The sequence below is a fragment of the Chlorocebus sabaeus genome, chromosome 2, assembly GCF_047675955.1.
Source record: "Chlorocebus sabaeus isolate Y175 chromosome 2, mChlSab1.0.hap1, whole genome shotgun sequence".
Classification (NCBI taxonomy): domain Eukaryota; kingdom Metazoa; phylum Chordata; class Mammalia; order Primates; family Cercopithecidae; genus Chlorocebus; species Chlorocebus sabaeus.
The window spans coordinates 58,190,880-58,204,521 of NC_132905.1; the positions used below are offsets into that span (position 1 = coordinate 58,190,880).

Here is a 13,642-nt window from a genome sequence, read left to right on the forward strand (position 1 = left end):
AGAAGTGATAAAGGGAGTTCCAATTTAATTTTTCCAGAAGGACATAAAATCAAAGTACATAGAGTGATACAGAAAGGGCAGCTGAATTCACTGGGGAGCTTTTCTCCCCCTTTCCCCATTCTCTTCAACTCTCTCCTGGTTTTGTCCCAATTTTGTGATTTTCTAAAAAACAAATTAAAATAATGAAAACAGAGCTTAAACCCAAAGCAAGAAGACAACCCTTTATAAAATGTAATTACAAACCGCAGCTTCTAACCAGACTTTTAAATGGCACACCTCACTCTAAATTGTTGTATAATGTTTTAATATTCAAATGCACATCACTATTTTTTATTACAAAAATCCATGCACAAGGTAAAATACTACACTGCACTGCAGGGCTGAGCATAAGGAGAGCTGGTCTCTCTCCCAGCCCACTCTTCCTCCCAGCTCTTTCCAGAGGCAACCAGTTTCAAGCATTTCTTTTCTCAGTTCTTCAGTGGCTATCCGCATAACTCCAAATACAGTAATATGTTTATAGAATGTTTTTCCTTGCTCTGTCAACTTCAGACATTATCTACAACCTCTCCATTTTCAAAGATGGAGATTTAGCTGGCTCACTTTCTGGACTCTGTAACTCTTTCTCCACCACTCCAAACCATGTTGATCATTTTTGTTGGCAAACACACTCTGGTTTTGAAAACCCCTCTGAGATCATAGGGCCACTCTCCATGACTCATGGACAGTCATGGAGTAGCAGAGAGATGCCTGCCCCAGGCCTGGATTTGAGGAACCTCATAAATAGGAAGAACAAAAATGTACCAACTCAAAATCAAATGAGTTTGGTGTTGAGCATGAGAAGACTATGGCACGGACTGTTTATGAGTCGGGGGTCACTAGCAGCTGGCAGGTAGGGCAGGTACTTCCAAGCAAGCAAGAAGAATAGCTGGGACTGCAGTATACAGTGAGCTTGATGTGGGTTGGCAATGTGACATTGTCTCCAAAGGGATTAATCATGTCTTAGACTGGGTCAGTAACAGTGTAGCATCCAGAATGATGCAGCCCAGGTGAGAACCTTCTACACACAGCGGGGAGGAATCCACACCAGTACTGTACCTCCCAGTAAGAGACCTGAGAAAGACACTCCCCCATGTCATTTGACGTCACCTACTATAAAGAGATCTCACTTTGAGAATGATTACAGGGGAAAATAAAAGCATGCAGTCAAAGAAAACTGGCTGTTTTAAAAATGACTGCAAATTCTTTGATGCCTCTTCCATCTAAGAGGTCTATGTCTCCTCTCCTTGAATCTGGGCAGCCTTGTGACTGCCTCGGCCAATAAACTGCAAAGGATGTGACATGGTGTGACTTCTGAGGCCAAGTCACAGAGGCCATACACTGCCTCCTGGATTGTGGCAGCAGTCACTCCTGGAGTCCTGAGGTGCCACGTGAGAAGTTCTGATGCCCTGGGGTTGCCATGCTGGAGATGCCGTAGGTGAGCTCTCTGCCTCACAGTCTCTGCTGATCCCAGCCTTTCGGCCAGCCTTGCGAACAGGCATGTGAGTGAAACAATCTCAGATCCTCCAGATCACTCCATCCACCAGCTGAAAGTTGCCAAGTGACTCCTGTCCACAGCACACAGAATAAAAGAATTGATCACCAAAATGCTATCCATATTTCTGACCAACAAAATCTTGGAAAGTTAAGAAAGTAGTTGTTGTTTAAGCTACTAAGTTTTGGTGCGAGTTTGTTGAATAGCAAAGGACAACTAGAATAAAAAGATAACACAATAAGAGAAAGAGAATAATACAATATTTGGAAAAATCAGAGGAAGAACATATTTTTGAAAATGTTAAAAAATTCAGGCCCCCCCCCACACACACACACATTGCAGGTAACTATCATCCTCTATACAATTTGATCACCTGGCCTCTGAAATGGGAGCTGAAGCCATTGAAAGAGCAGAGGCAAAGCTGAGAAGGCCACAGATGAAAAGGGAGATGGGTGAATAAGAAAGAATTAAAATGAAATCCCCATCAGAGACAGAACTGCTGCTAAACAGTTAGTGATGCTGAAGACAGAGCACCCCTGGAGGGCAGAAGCAGAGGACAAAGGGATATGCTTGGTTCAGGAGAAAACAGGATCTGATAGGCATGGAGGCAGCATAGAAATAATTGGTTTTCCTGAAGAGGAGACTCAAAGAAAAGGAATAGAGACAATAATTAAAGATATTCTAGAAGAAAACTTCTTTTTACCTGAAAAACATATTGTCCAGCTGACCACATTCTAGGCAAAACCATAGAAAAATGTTCTCAGTTATGTTCTGACAGAATTTCAGTTCTTTCTTAGTCACCCATCTCCATTTTTGTCTAACCCTGTGGCCTTCTTAGCTCAGCCTCTGCTCTTCTGATGCTTCAGCTGCCATTTCAGAGGCTGGGTGATCAAACTGCATTGGGGATAATAAATAGTTTCTCATAGAATGGCAGAAAAAAATTGAACAAACTTCAAAAGAAAAATAACAGATTACAACCTTTCCCCCTAAAAAAGAACAAAAATAAAACAGATACCAAAAATTTTATCTCCAGTGTTAAATAGCAAAAGAAAATGAAACTAACCTCACAGAATTTTGATGAAAAGTGGTGATTCAGTAATTATATGCCCACCTAAATCTCTCATATTTGAAAATAGCAGATAGCCATTCTTTTATATACAAGGCCTCAGAAAAATTATCTTCCATGTTCTTTGCTTAATGTGCACTCAAAATAATTGAGATAGAAAAGAAAATTTAGAACTTCAGCGAGGTGTGGTGGCTCACATCTATAATCCCAGCACTTTGGGAGGCCGAGATGGGTGGATCACTTGAGGTCAGGAGTTCGAGACCAGCCTGGCCAACATGGTGAAACCCCCTCTCTACTAAAAATACAAAAATTAGCCTGGTGTGGTAGCGGGGTCCTGTAATCCCAGCTACTTGGGACACTGAGGCAAGAGAATCACTTGAACCAGGAGGCGGGGGTTGCAGTGAGCCGAGATTGTGCCATTGCATTCCAGCCTGGGCAACAAAGCAAGACTCTGTCTCCAAAAAAAAAAAAAAAAAAAAGAAAGAAAATTTAGAATTTCATAATCATATAAAAGGACAGGTGGCAAGCACCACAAACAATTTATAAATGTAATCTAAATAATTATTGTAAATCTGAGAATAGATGCAAAATAGAAAAATGACTCTTAAGTTAAATTAATCTAATAAAGACCAAGAAGTTGTTGACAATTGGGAGGGAGGTAGCAAGGGAGGAATATGCATTGTCTTAAGTGGAGAAACCCAAAAGTACTATTTCAGTGTGACTCTTATATTTAGAAGAAATAAGATTAAAGAATCCTTTGAAACAGCATGAAGAAATTCACCTTCCCAACACTGCAGAAGATAAAAGGGAGAAAACAAAGGAAAACAGACACAATGGTTAAAAGTGAAGGTGTAAACCAGAATGACATGAGGAGAAAATAGTGGTGAATGTTATGGGTGGATTAGGGTTAGGGCTTCAAACCACCCTGTTACAAGAACCAAGACTCTGTTTTTACACTTAATTCAAAATATAAGAGAAATACCCAATCAAAGGGCAACAAAAGTTTAAAAATAAGATGGTTCAAAGTGCACCAGCAAAAGACTGTCAGGCAAATTTCACACAGCTTAATTAGAAACAGCAATAATATTAGTGCCCAAGAAAGGGAATTGGAGAAAGAAAAGCATTAAACCTGACCAAGGGTAAAATCCATGATGAGAATATAGAGGTCATGAACCAGTTACCTGCTGAACATGGTTGTATCAGAGGATGTGCCACAAAAACAGAAGTGCACTTGCAATATGACCTTCATTCCTTGGAGTCCCATTGAAGAAGGGAAGGAACAAGCTGAAGCACAGCGAGGGACAGGCTCTGTCACTCCAGATGTGCAGCCAGAGGGGTGAAGATTCAGGGTGTGCAGGATGGCCAGCCAGTCCTCAAATACTTGAAGAATTTTCATACGGAGACCAAATTCAGTCTTGTACATGATGGCTCTAGGAAACAGATCTAGGTCCTAAAAGTGACGGGAATGCAGTGTTTATTCATCCCGAGGAACAACTTTCACTCAAATCTACTCCAAAGAAAACGGTCAGCCCTAGGAGACAGGAGCCTGCTGCTAGGGAACCTCAAAGCGGTTGAGCACCTGACTGCCGTTGAATGTTTACCATGAGACAGACACATGGTAACAGATGGAACTCGCACATACCCTGAGGTCACTGCCATTTGCATCCCCGTGTTGTAGTTGAGAGAACCGACGTGCCATACCATGAAGCTTAGGTAGTTTGCCCAAGGTCGGTTACTACAGAGGTGGTAGACTAGGGTCCAAACTCAGGTGGTCTGGCCCTGGATCAAGCACTGTCTCTGTTTCCTTCTCTTTCCCTCTCTTTTCCCTTTCTTGTTGTTTCCCTTTATCTCTCATTGATATGGTGCAAGGCTTATACTTGACGGCTTTTAAAAGTCATTACCACAGAGATTCTAGAGCTTAGTATTTATAGCTACAGTCAAATAAGCAGTTCAAAAAGAAAAAGGTTATTTCTTTCTCTCATTAAAAATATCTGTAGAAAAGCAACCCAGGCCCGGTAAGGTGGCTCCCTGATGTCATCAGGAACCCAGGCCCTTCCATCTTTTTTTTTTTTTTTTTTTTTTTTGACAAGTTCTGACTCCTGTCACCCAGGCTGGAGTGCAGTGGTGCAATCACAGCCCACTGCAACCTTGACCTCCCAGGCCCAGGTAATTCTCCTACTTCAGCCTCCCAAGTAGCTGGGACTATACAGGTGCATGCCACCAAACCCAGCTAATTTTTTTTTTTTTTGTATTTTTAGTAGAGATGAGATCTCCCATGTTTCCCAGGCTGGTCTCAAACTCTTAGGCTCAAGGGATCCGCCTGCCTCAGCCTCCCAAAGTGCTGGGACTACAGGTGTGAGTCACCATGCCTGGCCCTCTTTCTGTTTTTAATGTGTGTTTTCCATTCTCAGCATCTCGAGATGGCTGCTGTGGTTCCAGTCATTCCATTTTCAAGAGGCACGAAAGAGGAAGGACTAGAGCATGATGACTTCTCTCATTACCTCATCCAAGGACTCCTGCTTGTATCTCCTGACCACCTCTTAGGTCATGAGTTGGAAAATGCAGTTTTTCAGCTGAGCATATTTCCCGAGTCTGTTACTAAGAAAGAAAGGAAGACAGAATATTGAGTTAGGCAGCCAGCAGTCCTAGCCACCGTGAGTTATTGCTAAGTGATGGTGGCACTGTGCAATGGCAAATCAGTGTGGTTGAAAAGTTATCTGCTGCTCTCCATTCAAATTTAGTGGCACTTTAGTCAGTGGCAGAGACCCTCAGTTTGGATAGCCAGTCCTCATGGCACTTCATTAAAGATAACCAAGCCCTTATATCAAAGACTGTTCTCTCCTTTGCCTCTTTTTCTTTTTCAGGGCTGGTGACCTCTCTTGACCAATAGGAGTGTATGGGTGTAAGAAACTTCTGCTAGCTTCTTCTAAATGTCTGCCTACAAACTCCTCTTAGTGTTGAAATCTGCTATTCAATGAAAGAAAACAGTATGTGATGAACCATTCAGAAAGGAAGCTTGTTTTTACTTTTCAGGGCTGGATAGCTCTGTGGTCCCACAGGCACACATGGAAGAAGGAAATTTCTTGTACTGGCTTCTTCTCAATGTCTCCATACAAATTATTTTTCTGCTAAAAGCTTCCATTCAATGAAAGAACACAGTAAATGATGAACTGGTCACAAAGCAAGCTTTTTTTTCCATAGATTGTTTTCTAATTCACTGAGTTCTCCTCAACTCTGTGCAGACAAATTTGTGTGGCTTTGGAATTTATAATCCTAGCTTCAGTTCTGCCTACTTTGTGAAAATGCCATAATCCCATTAGGTTTTCTTTAATTGCTCTTATTCTTTATAGTAGAGAAGTATGCAAAACAACTCTACACATTTAAGTGCACACAAGAATTATGTGGATTGTCAGAATGCAATTACATTTCAAGATCGTAGTGAGCTAATTTTCCATTCGGACCTTATTCTTTTTTCTCCTCTTCCTTTTTTGTTTTTGCCTAGACACCCACTACTTGAAACTTTTAGAAATGAAGGGCTCTCAATTTGTTCTTTAGCGCTGCCACTTTCTGCCAAGGCTTTTTCAATTGTTAAATCATGACTTACTAAACTGATGTAATGTTACCCAAATTTTATTTTCTTTTATGCTACAATGCTCCTTGTAGTTCCAGTGAGGTTTCAAAACCTGAAGCACAGTATTCAGTATTGTGCATGTCAAACCTTTCATCAAAGCCTTCAGTGGGCTGCTTTATAATAACTATGAATATAATGCTATCAACATTTTAGTGGGGTATTACTAAACAAGCTATATTACTAATAAGAAAACTTTACCTCCTCAATTTTGGTTACAGTAAATGACCACTATTTATTTAGTTGTTCCCTTTTGCTAAATATAATTTCACTGCAGCTTCTTAATGGAGAAAGAATATCCAGCTTTAAACATTGGTTCTGTTTTGCTCTGTTTCATTTTAATTTAATCTAGTTTGAAATTGCATTAAATACATCACGGCAATGTACTAAGGCTTTACAATTTCTATTGAGGAAGTGTATAACCAAAAGTTTCCTGTCAGCTGGAGTTTAGTCAAGCCCTATGAGTTTAAGCACCAGCCAGCATTTGCCTGCTTGTCAAAGGATAAAGAACTTCCTCTACCCCAATATCCATCTTGACCGCAAGTGAACTTATTGCCTGTAATAGCTCTAGGAGTATTCTTGCCTCACAGCCCTGAGGTCTTAGACCCAGAATGCAGCAAGCCAGTAGGTATCGATCTTCCACCAAAGACCTCAGGCTCCCTCTAGGCTGCCCCTCTGCTTGCCCTCTTTTTCTCCTCATAACCTCCATCTGGCAACCAGTCAAAAATCAGAGGGACCAAGTGGTGGCCCATTTGGGGAAACTCAGGTCACTATGCTGTTTTATTTGGTTTTTGCAATGACACTTCCTTGTCTGATTTTAATTTGAACCAATATAATAAAAAAAAAAAAAATCAGGAGTCTACATGAAAACCCAAGGGCCTGGCATTTCTTGGGAAGTCAGATCTGGCCATACTGGATCCATACTCTATACTGGCAGCAACTAGATGGAGCTGAGTCATGGCTGATCTCTCTGGCCCAAGCACAAACCCTCCAGTTTACCACAGTATCCTTGACACAGAAGACGAGTATCAGCTATCATCCTTTATTGTGTTTTTACTGTTACTTTCCTTACAGTAGAGGAAAGTTTCTGTTCCCACACACATCTGCATCAAAACTGAGAGAAAGATGGAGGGGAATAAAGAGAAGGAGAATATTTCTCTGACAAGACAAGGAATAATTCTATACTTTTCATAAGTAAATAATAATGTTTCCTTCCTTTTCTTTTCTGCCTAGCCCCTCTATACCCTTAAATTTCAACCCCAGATATAATTGTTTCTGTGGCAGATTATTTTTGCCAAAAATGGCTACCACATCCAATTCACTTCCATGTCCTCTTCCAGAGCCTTGCCTCTCCTACATGAAGAGGTGGAGTTGAGGTTCCCTCCCCTGATCCTGGGCAGGCCTTTATGGCTACCTCCATGAATCGAATATGGTGGAAGAGACACTGGTCAACTTCCAAGACTAGGCTGGAAAAGAACCTGGACCTCTCTGTATTGGCTCTCTCTTTCTCAGAACACTTGCCCTAGGAACCCAGCCACCATGTTATGAGGAAGCCCAAGCTACATGGAGAGGCCACATGTAGGTGTTCTGGCCAACAACCCCAGCTCAAATCCAACCCTTAGCCAACATCAACTGCAAGGCAAATCATGACAATTTGTTGTCACATTTGAATACCCAGCATATTTTCCAGGGGAAAGAAAAAGGATTGAGATAGTTTAACTATCTTCAGATAATTTCAGGCCCCAGGCCCTGAGTCTTCCTAGCTGAGGCCCCAGACACTGTGGAACAGAGACAAGCCATTCCCCACCTTGCCATGTCTGAATTACTGTCCTACATAGGCTGGGAGCCTAATGGTTGATTTTTACCACTGAATTTTGAAACAGTTTGTTACACAGCATTACATAACTAGAGCAACTCCCTCTGATAATTGTTTCTAGGTGCTCATTTCACCTGTGTGTGTGTGTGTGTGTGTTTTTCTTACTTGGATTAAAATCTAATTGATTGTATCTGGGGACAGAAAAAGACATACTGAACATTGCTATGTCTACTTTTTTTTTTTTTAACCACTGTCACCACTTTATCTATTATCGCTGAAACAAGCATTTCTCTAACATACTTCAGGTCCCATGCCCCACAGGGGCTGATATTAGTCAACACCTGACAAACAGAGAGGTTCCCAACAGCAGTCGGCGGCGGTACACAGGGAAAGTTCCTTGCAACCATTTCACTCTCAACGAGGAAGAGGATTGCTTTAAGGCACTGACTTGGATAAGGAATAACTCCATCACCACAGAAGGTAAGGATGTCGGTAACTGTGCATCTCTTCAGAAGAGCGTTTTATTTTTATAATGAGTCTCATTCTTCATCTAGTTCCAGTATATAATTAGTGCCTAATTAATTCCAACCAAATCATTCATCTGTCATGCTTTGTTTTCCAGATTAATTTACAACTTGTTGTCATTTTTGGATACCCAGCATGTTTGCTGGGGGAAAGAAAAAGGCTTGAGATAGTTTAATTATCTATAATTATTTTATTATACAAAATGAATATCCGAAGAGCAAAGCATAGCTAAAATCATTAACTAATTAAAGAATAATTTAATAAGCAAACATGTTTAGCAATTATATGGAAAATATGTCTTCTTTTGTGAAGCTGAAAAGACCTAGGAAGAAAAAGGCTTCTATTGGAAGGGCCTTTTCTTGTTTTCACAACCTATTGTTCTCTTTCTTGGTGTTGCCCGTACAGTCCTTCCCACAAATACACAGACTCGAGTTACATGCCACTTTTTAAATCGAAATGAAAAAGTGAAACATTTGTGCCAATGCCTCTGCCACTCAAAAGTGTATTCTCAAGCATCTTTCTCTCTATTGCTTGAATTTCATTGAAATCATTCAGCCAGTGAAACAACCAGAAGAGGGCCTGGCTGCTTTTGTGTCTTTAACTGAAACCTAGAAGTCAAGGTTAGGAGATTACTTAAAGCAGCCCCTTTCTTTTGCCTAAAAGTGAGAAGACAGTTAGTGACCTGGTTCTGTTCCACAGCCACCTGTGGTTTAGAGTTCAGCCCAAGGATGTAAAACCACTAAGTGCCCAGAAAGTGGGCATCGATGTGTAAAATTAAACATGCTAATTTATTTAATACATGTATATGAGTATAATCTAATTATATTTGTTAATACATTAAAATTAAATATAATTTATTATAATTTTTGGTGGATCATTTAGGTATTAACTTTTGCCAAGTTATAACATTTACTACATTAAAAAGTTACTAATTTACGACATTCAGCATTTAAAAATGAGTATCAAACGGCATTCAATACGTTGCTGGATTCAATTTGCTGATACTATTTATAGACTGTGTGCCTCTAAATTCATAAATGAGATTGACCTGTAGTTCTCTCTTTTATGCATTGCTTGTCAGGTTTTTGGAATCAAGGGTATGCTAGTCTCACAAAGCATTTTTGGAAGCTCTCTATATTCTTTGGGGATCTGAAATACAAAGTAACTTAAGAGTTGGACAGAAATCACCCATAAAACCAGCTGAGTCTGGAACCTTTGGGTAGAGATGGGATATAGAGATAGATTATACTGGCAACCCAGATTTTTTAAATGTCATAAAGTATTTCATACTTTCATCCAAGCTTGGAATTATTTTCAGTTTTGCATCTATGTATGTTTAAACCTGTTTTAGCCTTTTAGTCATTCTGTAATAATTACCCCATGATCTATGTAGACTCAGAGTATTTTCTTATCAGGGAAAATTCTCTAATCCATTGGTTGGTGAATTTTTGCTGTAAAATACCAGAGAGTAAATATTTTGGACTTGGTTGAGCATGGTAACTCACACCCGCAATCCCAGCACTTTGTGGGGGCCGAGGTGGGAGGATCACTTGAGCCCAGGAGTTTGAGACCAGCCTGGGAAACATGGAAAAACCCCACCTCTACAAAAAATACAAAAATTAGCTGGGCATGGTGGTGTACACCTATAGTTTCAGCTACTCAGGAGGCTGATGTGGGAGGATCAATTGAGCTTGGGAGATCAAGGCTGCAGTGAGCCATGATTATGCCACTGCACTCCAGCCTGGGTGACAGAGCAAGACCTTATCTTACAATTTTTTTTTCTTTTAGACTTTGCAGGCCATACGCTCTCTGTTGCAACTCTTCAACTCTGCCCTTTTGGTGAGCAAGTGACCATAGACAATATGTAAATGAATGAGCATGGTCGTGTTCTGATAAAATTTATTTATGAAACCAGACGATGAGCTGTAGTTTGTAGTAACCTGCTTTTAGCCATAACATTTTTGACAAATCATTACCATTTCATGAAGTCCAGACCTCCAAATGTACCATAAGTTCCCCAGTACCATAACTTCCCCAAAAGCACAAAAGCCAGTCGTTCAATACAAAATGCACAGTACATCTTTAAGAGTGCACCCAGTCCTGTTAGCCTGCAGTGCTGTGCTTTAACTTTGAACCTCTGTGTGTTTTGGATGTTTGGGCTAGGGAGCATTTGACCAAGACAAGACCCTTCGAAAGTGGTACTGCAAGTTCTTAAGGTGGAATGTTGATGGCAGAGAATTTAGAAACCTCAAAGCAAGAAGCACTATGGTCTCTTTCAAGTGCCTTTGTATTGTCCTCTTGGTTCTCAGATGGAGGAATAGCATCAGTGCTATTCTGCTGACTTGGCCAGTTGTCAGAGATGGTGATGCTGCACTGCCCGCTTAAAGGGAAATGCTTTTTCAAGATTTAAGACTGTCTCCCAGCAGCCAGTGTATAAAGCCAATTGGAGTGCTTGCTTTTGTCCACCAAAGAGCCAGAATAAGAAGTATGTGGAAATTAGTTTCCTGTCTTATATGCAGGTGATTTTTCTCCAGGTCTGGTGCTTAATCACTCCCCAAGGCACCTCCCAGGTAGATGCTCTTAACACTCACATGCTGGGACCAAGCTCTGGGAGCCTTCAGGGAAAGCTGACCTGGCCAAGTTAATTTAACTCCATGTAGAGGCCCTTTTCAAGTGAATTCTCAAGTAAACAAAGTTAAGAAAAAATGTTAACATCTTGCCTTAAGAAAACTTTCTCCTCTTTGTATCTTTTCTGTAATTCAGGTCATATTCAGACATAACTTTAGTCCCATTCAGATCTTATTCTTGCCATTATTATTCTTGCAGCATCACTGGATCACAGTCCAAATCTCAGAGCAGAGCAGGCCTAGGACAGAAAGCCCATCCCCACCTGAGCCAAGAACCAACAACCACAAGACAGAATTATACCCACAGAGGCTCCCAGGAAATGCAGCAAAGAGTAGGATCCAGCGTGAGAGAAGGCCTCGAGGTAGAGCCTCCTAAATACACCGTTGGCTTCCCTGGCAGGCTGAAATATGTTTAGCAGGGAGGGCATTCCATGTAGAAATAGACATTCATGCCAAATCGCTTCAGTCACCTTGTGACCTCTATTTCTTAACTGAGACTTTGGGTATATGATACTTGAGTTTCATTGCTGGGCTTTCAAATCCCTTTTCATACTGTGCAAAGCCTAGTGGTCTTTCCAGAACTGCATTTTGAAAAGAATACAGCTGTTGCAACTTTGCTTCTGAGACATCTACAGTACCATACTTGGTTGAAGCTCCAAGCCATTTCTTAGATAATTTCAGCTCTACTATATCTCAATGTCACTTGTATCCAGCATAGTGCCTGGCACATAGTAAATGAAAATAAATGTTTTAGTGAATGTAAGTGAAGACAGTTCAGGATGTAACTCTTTTCCTTACCCCTGCCCCCTCCACATGGTGAGTTTTATCAAAACATTTTGCATTCGGCCTAACTTGGAAATAGATGGTCAATTGAGATGAAGACAAGAGAACCCTTGAATGAAATTGAAGCTCTTCTTTAAAACTTCATACTTGATAACGGCAGTAATAACATGCTGGCTAAACAGGATGAGTTAAGTTCCTCCTCACGAATAACAGACATTTATAAAGGCAGTCTAGCTCAGGTTCTGGAGTCACATGACTTGGGTTCAAATCTTGGCTGTGCCGTTTCCCTTGGGCAAGTTATTTAACCGCTCTGTTTCTCAGATTCCAGATAATATCTACCTCACATGGGATGCTGAGAGGGTGAAAACAGATAAATGAGATGGCATGCCGTACTCAGGACAGTCTCTCATACATAGAAAGAGTTTTATAAATAGAGGCTGCCATTAGCATTGCTCTTACCGTGTGATGGAATTAAAGGTACCCCAGAGTAGAAGTCTCAGCTCCTGCCACCAGGCACTGATGAAGTTGAGGATATCAGTCTCTATTTAAAGCCAGGGATCCGTGTACACCAGGTGCCAGTCAGCTATAGAGGCGCTGTGGCCTTCAGGAGAGCCCTGGAGGCTGCGAAGTTTGGAGAAGGCCTCCCCGAGAAAGGAGGATTTGAGCTTAGTCTTGAAGAGGGACAGGATAAGCAGACAGAGAGGCTGGGGGAGTATGGATTGTGTCCAAAAGACACTGGGCCAACAACGTGGCCTGGGCAGAGTCTGTGAAGGGCAGCAGCAGGAGATGAAGCCGGAGGCATGGGCAGGGACAGACATTGGCGGGCGGCAAGCACCCAGCCACGTCCAAGTTTTAACTGGTTACCTTTTAGGAATGGGAGCTGACCAGGCGGGTGCCACTGTACACACATAGCACTTTGGGAAAATGGCGTTTCCATCCGTAGTACCCATGCCAGCGGAGAGAAGGTGACCGCGGGAGAATGGCTTACCATGGATGGCAGCAGCCAGCTGAGGCAAGGCAGCTATGCACGCAGGAGCTAGCTGGAAGTGGCCACCCTTGCTGCATTTGGTGGTCTTGCTGACACAGCCGCTTCTAGCTTATTTCCAAGTCAGCTATGAGATGGTGGTGTTGCGGGGCTTTGCCTTAGTTCAGCTAAAGACGGGGTCCTTGTCCGTCCCATGGCCACGAAAATGTAGGCTTGCAGAGGGTTTGAAGGGTGAGTAAAACAGGGTTTTACTGGGTGAAAGAAAAAAAAAAAGGGGAGTTGGGGGGGCGGGGAAGCAGGATCCTGCGCAAGGCCAGCAGGCTACTTGAATCCCAGGTTCCACACAGGAAGAGGAGGGGCCAGGCTCCTTCCCACTGCAAATGACATGGACTTCTTGAGGCTCCACCCCAATCTGCAGGCTGATTGGAGTTTTTCTAGGGACTCCCTCCCACCTCCCTGTGTCATTGGCATTTGAAGCCAGAAGCTAGAAGTCTGGCGCATGATGGAAAGCAAGGAGCAGGGCTGTGTTCCTGCATGTTTGAAAGGTCGCATGGAGCAATCCGTGACCGTCCTGGACATTTCAGTCCTTGCTTTTTCTTCATGTCACCCTGATAACACCAGGAGAAACGTGGACAGTTTTCATCATAGTTGATTTGTACTCCCACGGTGCTAATTTCCCCT

General features: G+C 41.9%; 1 protein-coding gene and 1 long non-coding RNA gene across 6 annotated transcripts in view; one reads left to right on the forward strand and one right to left on the reverse strand.

Moving 5' to 3' along the window:
- CFAP61 (cilia and flagella associated protein 61) overlaps positions 1–13,642 on the forward strand; it is a 282,902-nt gene that overhangs the window by 186,653 nt on the left and 82,607 nt on the right. For all 5 annotated transcript variants that reach the window (XM_073008639.1, XM_007961384.3, XM_007961391.3 and 2 more), the window contains one exon: positions 8,347–8,521. In XM_073008639.1, coding sequence (XP_072864740.1) covers positions 8,347–8,521 — 175 coding nt within the window. The remainder of the gene's footprint in view (positions 1–8,346; positions 8,522–13,642) is intronic.
- Positions 9–13,318, reverse strand: LOC140709559 (uncharacterized). The gene is made up of 4 exons (XR_012090057.1): positions 12,965–13,318; positions 5,099–5,195; positions 3,779–4,040; positions 9–1,604 (listed from the first exon to the last, which is right to left on the reverse strand). It is a non-coding gene; the product is annotated as an uncharacterized lncRNA (long non-coding RNA).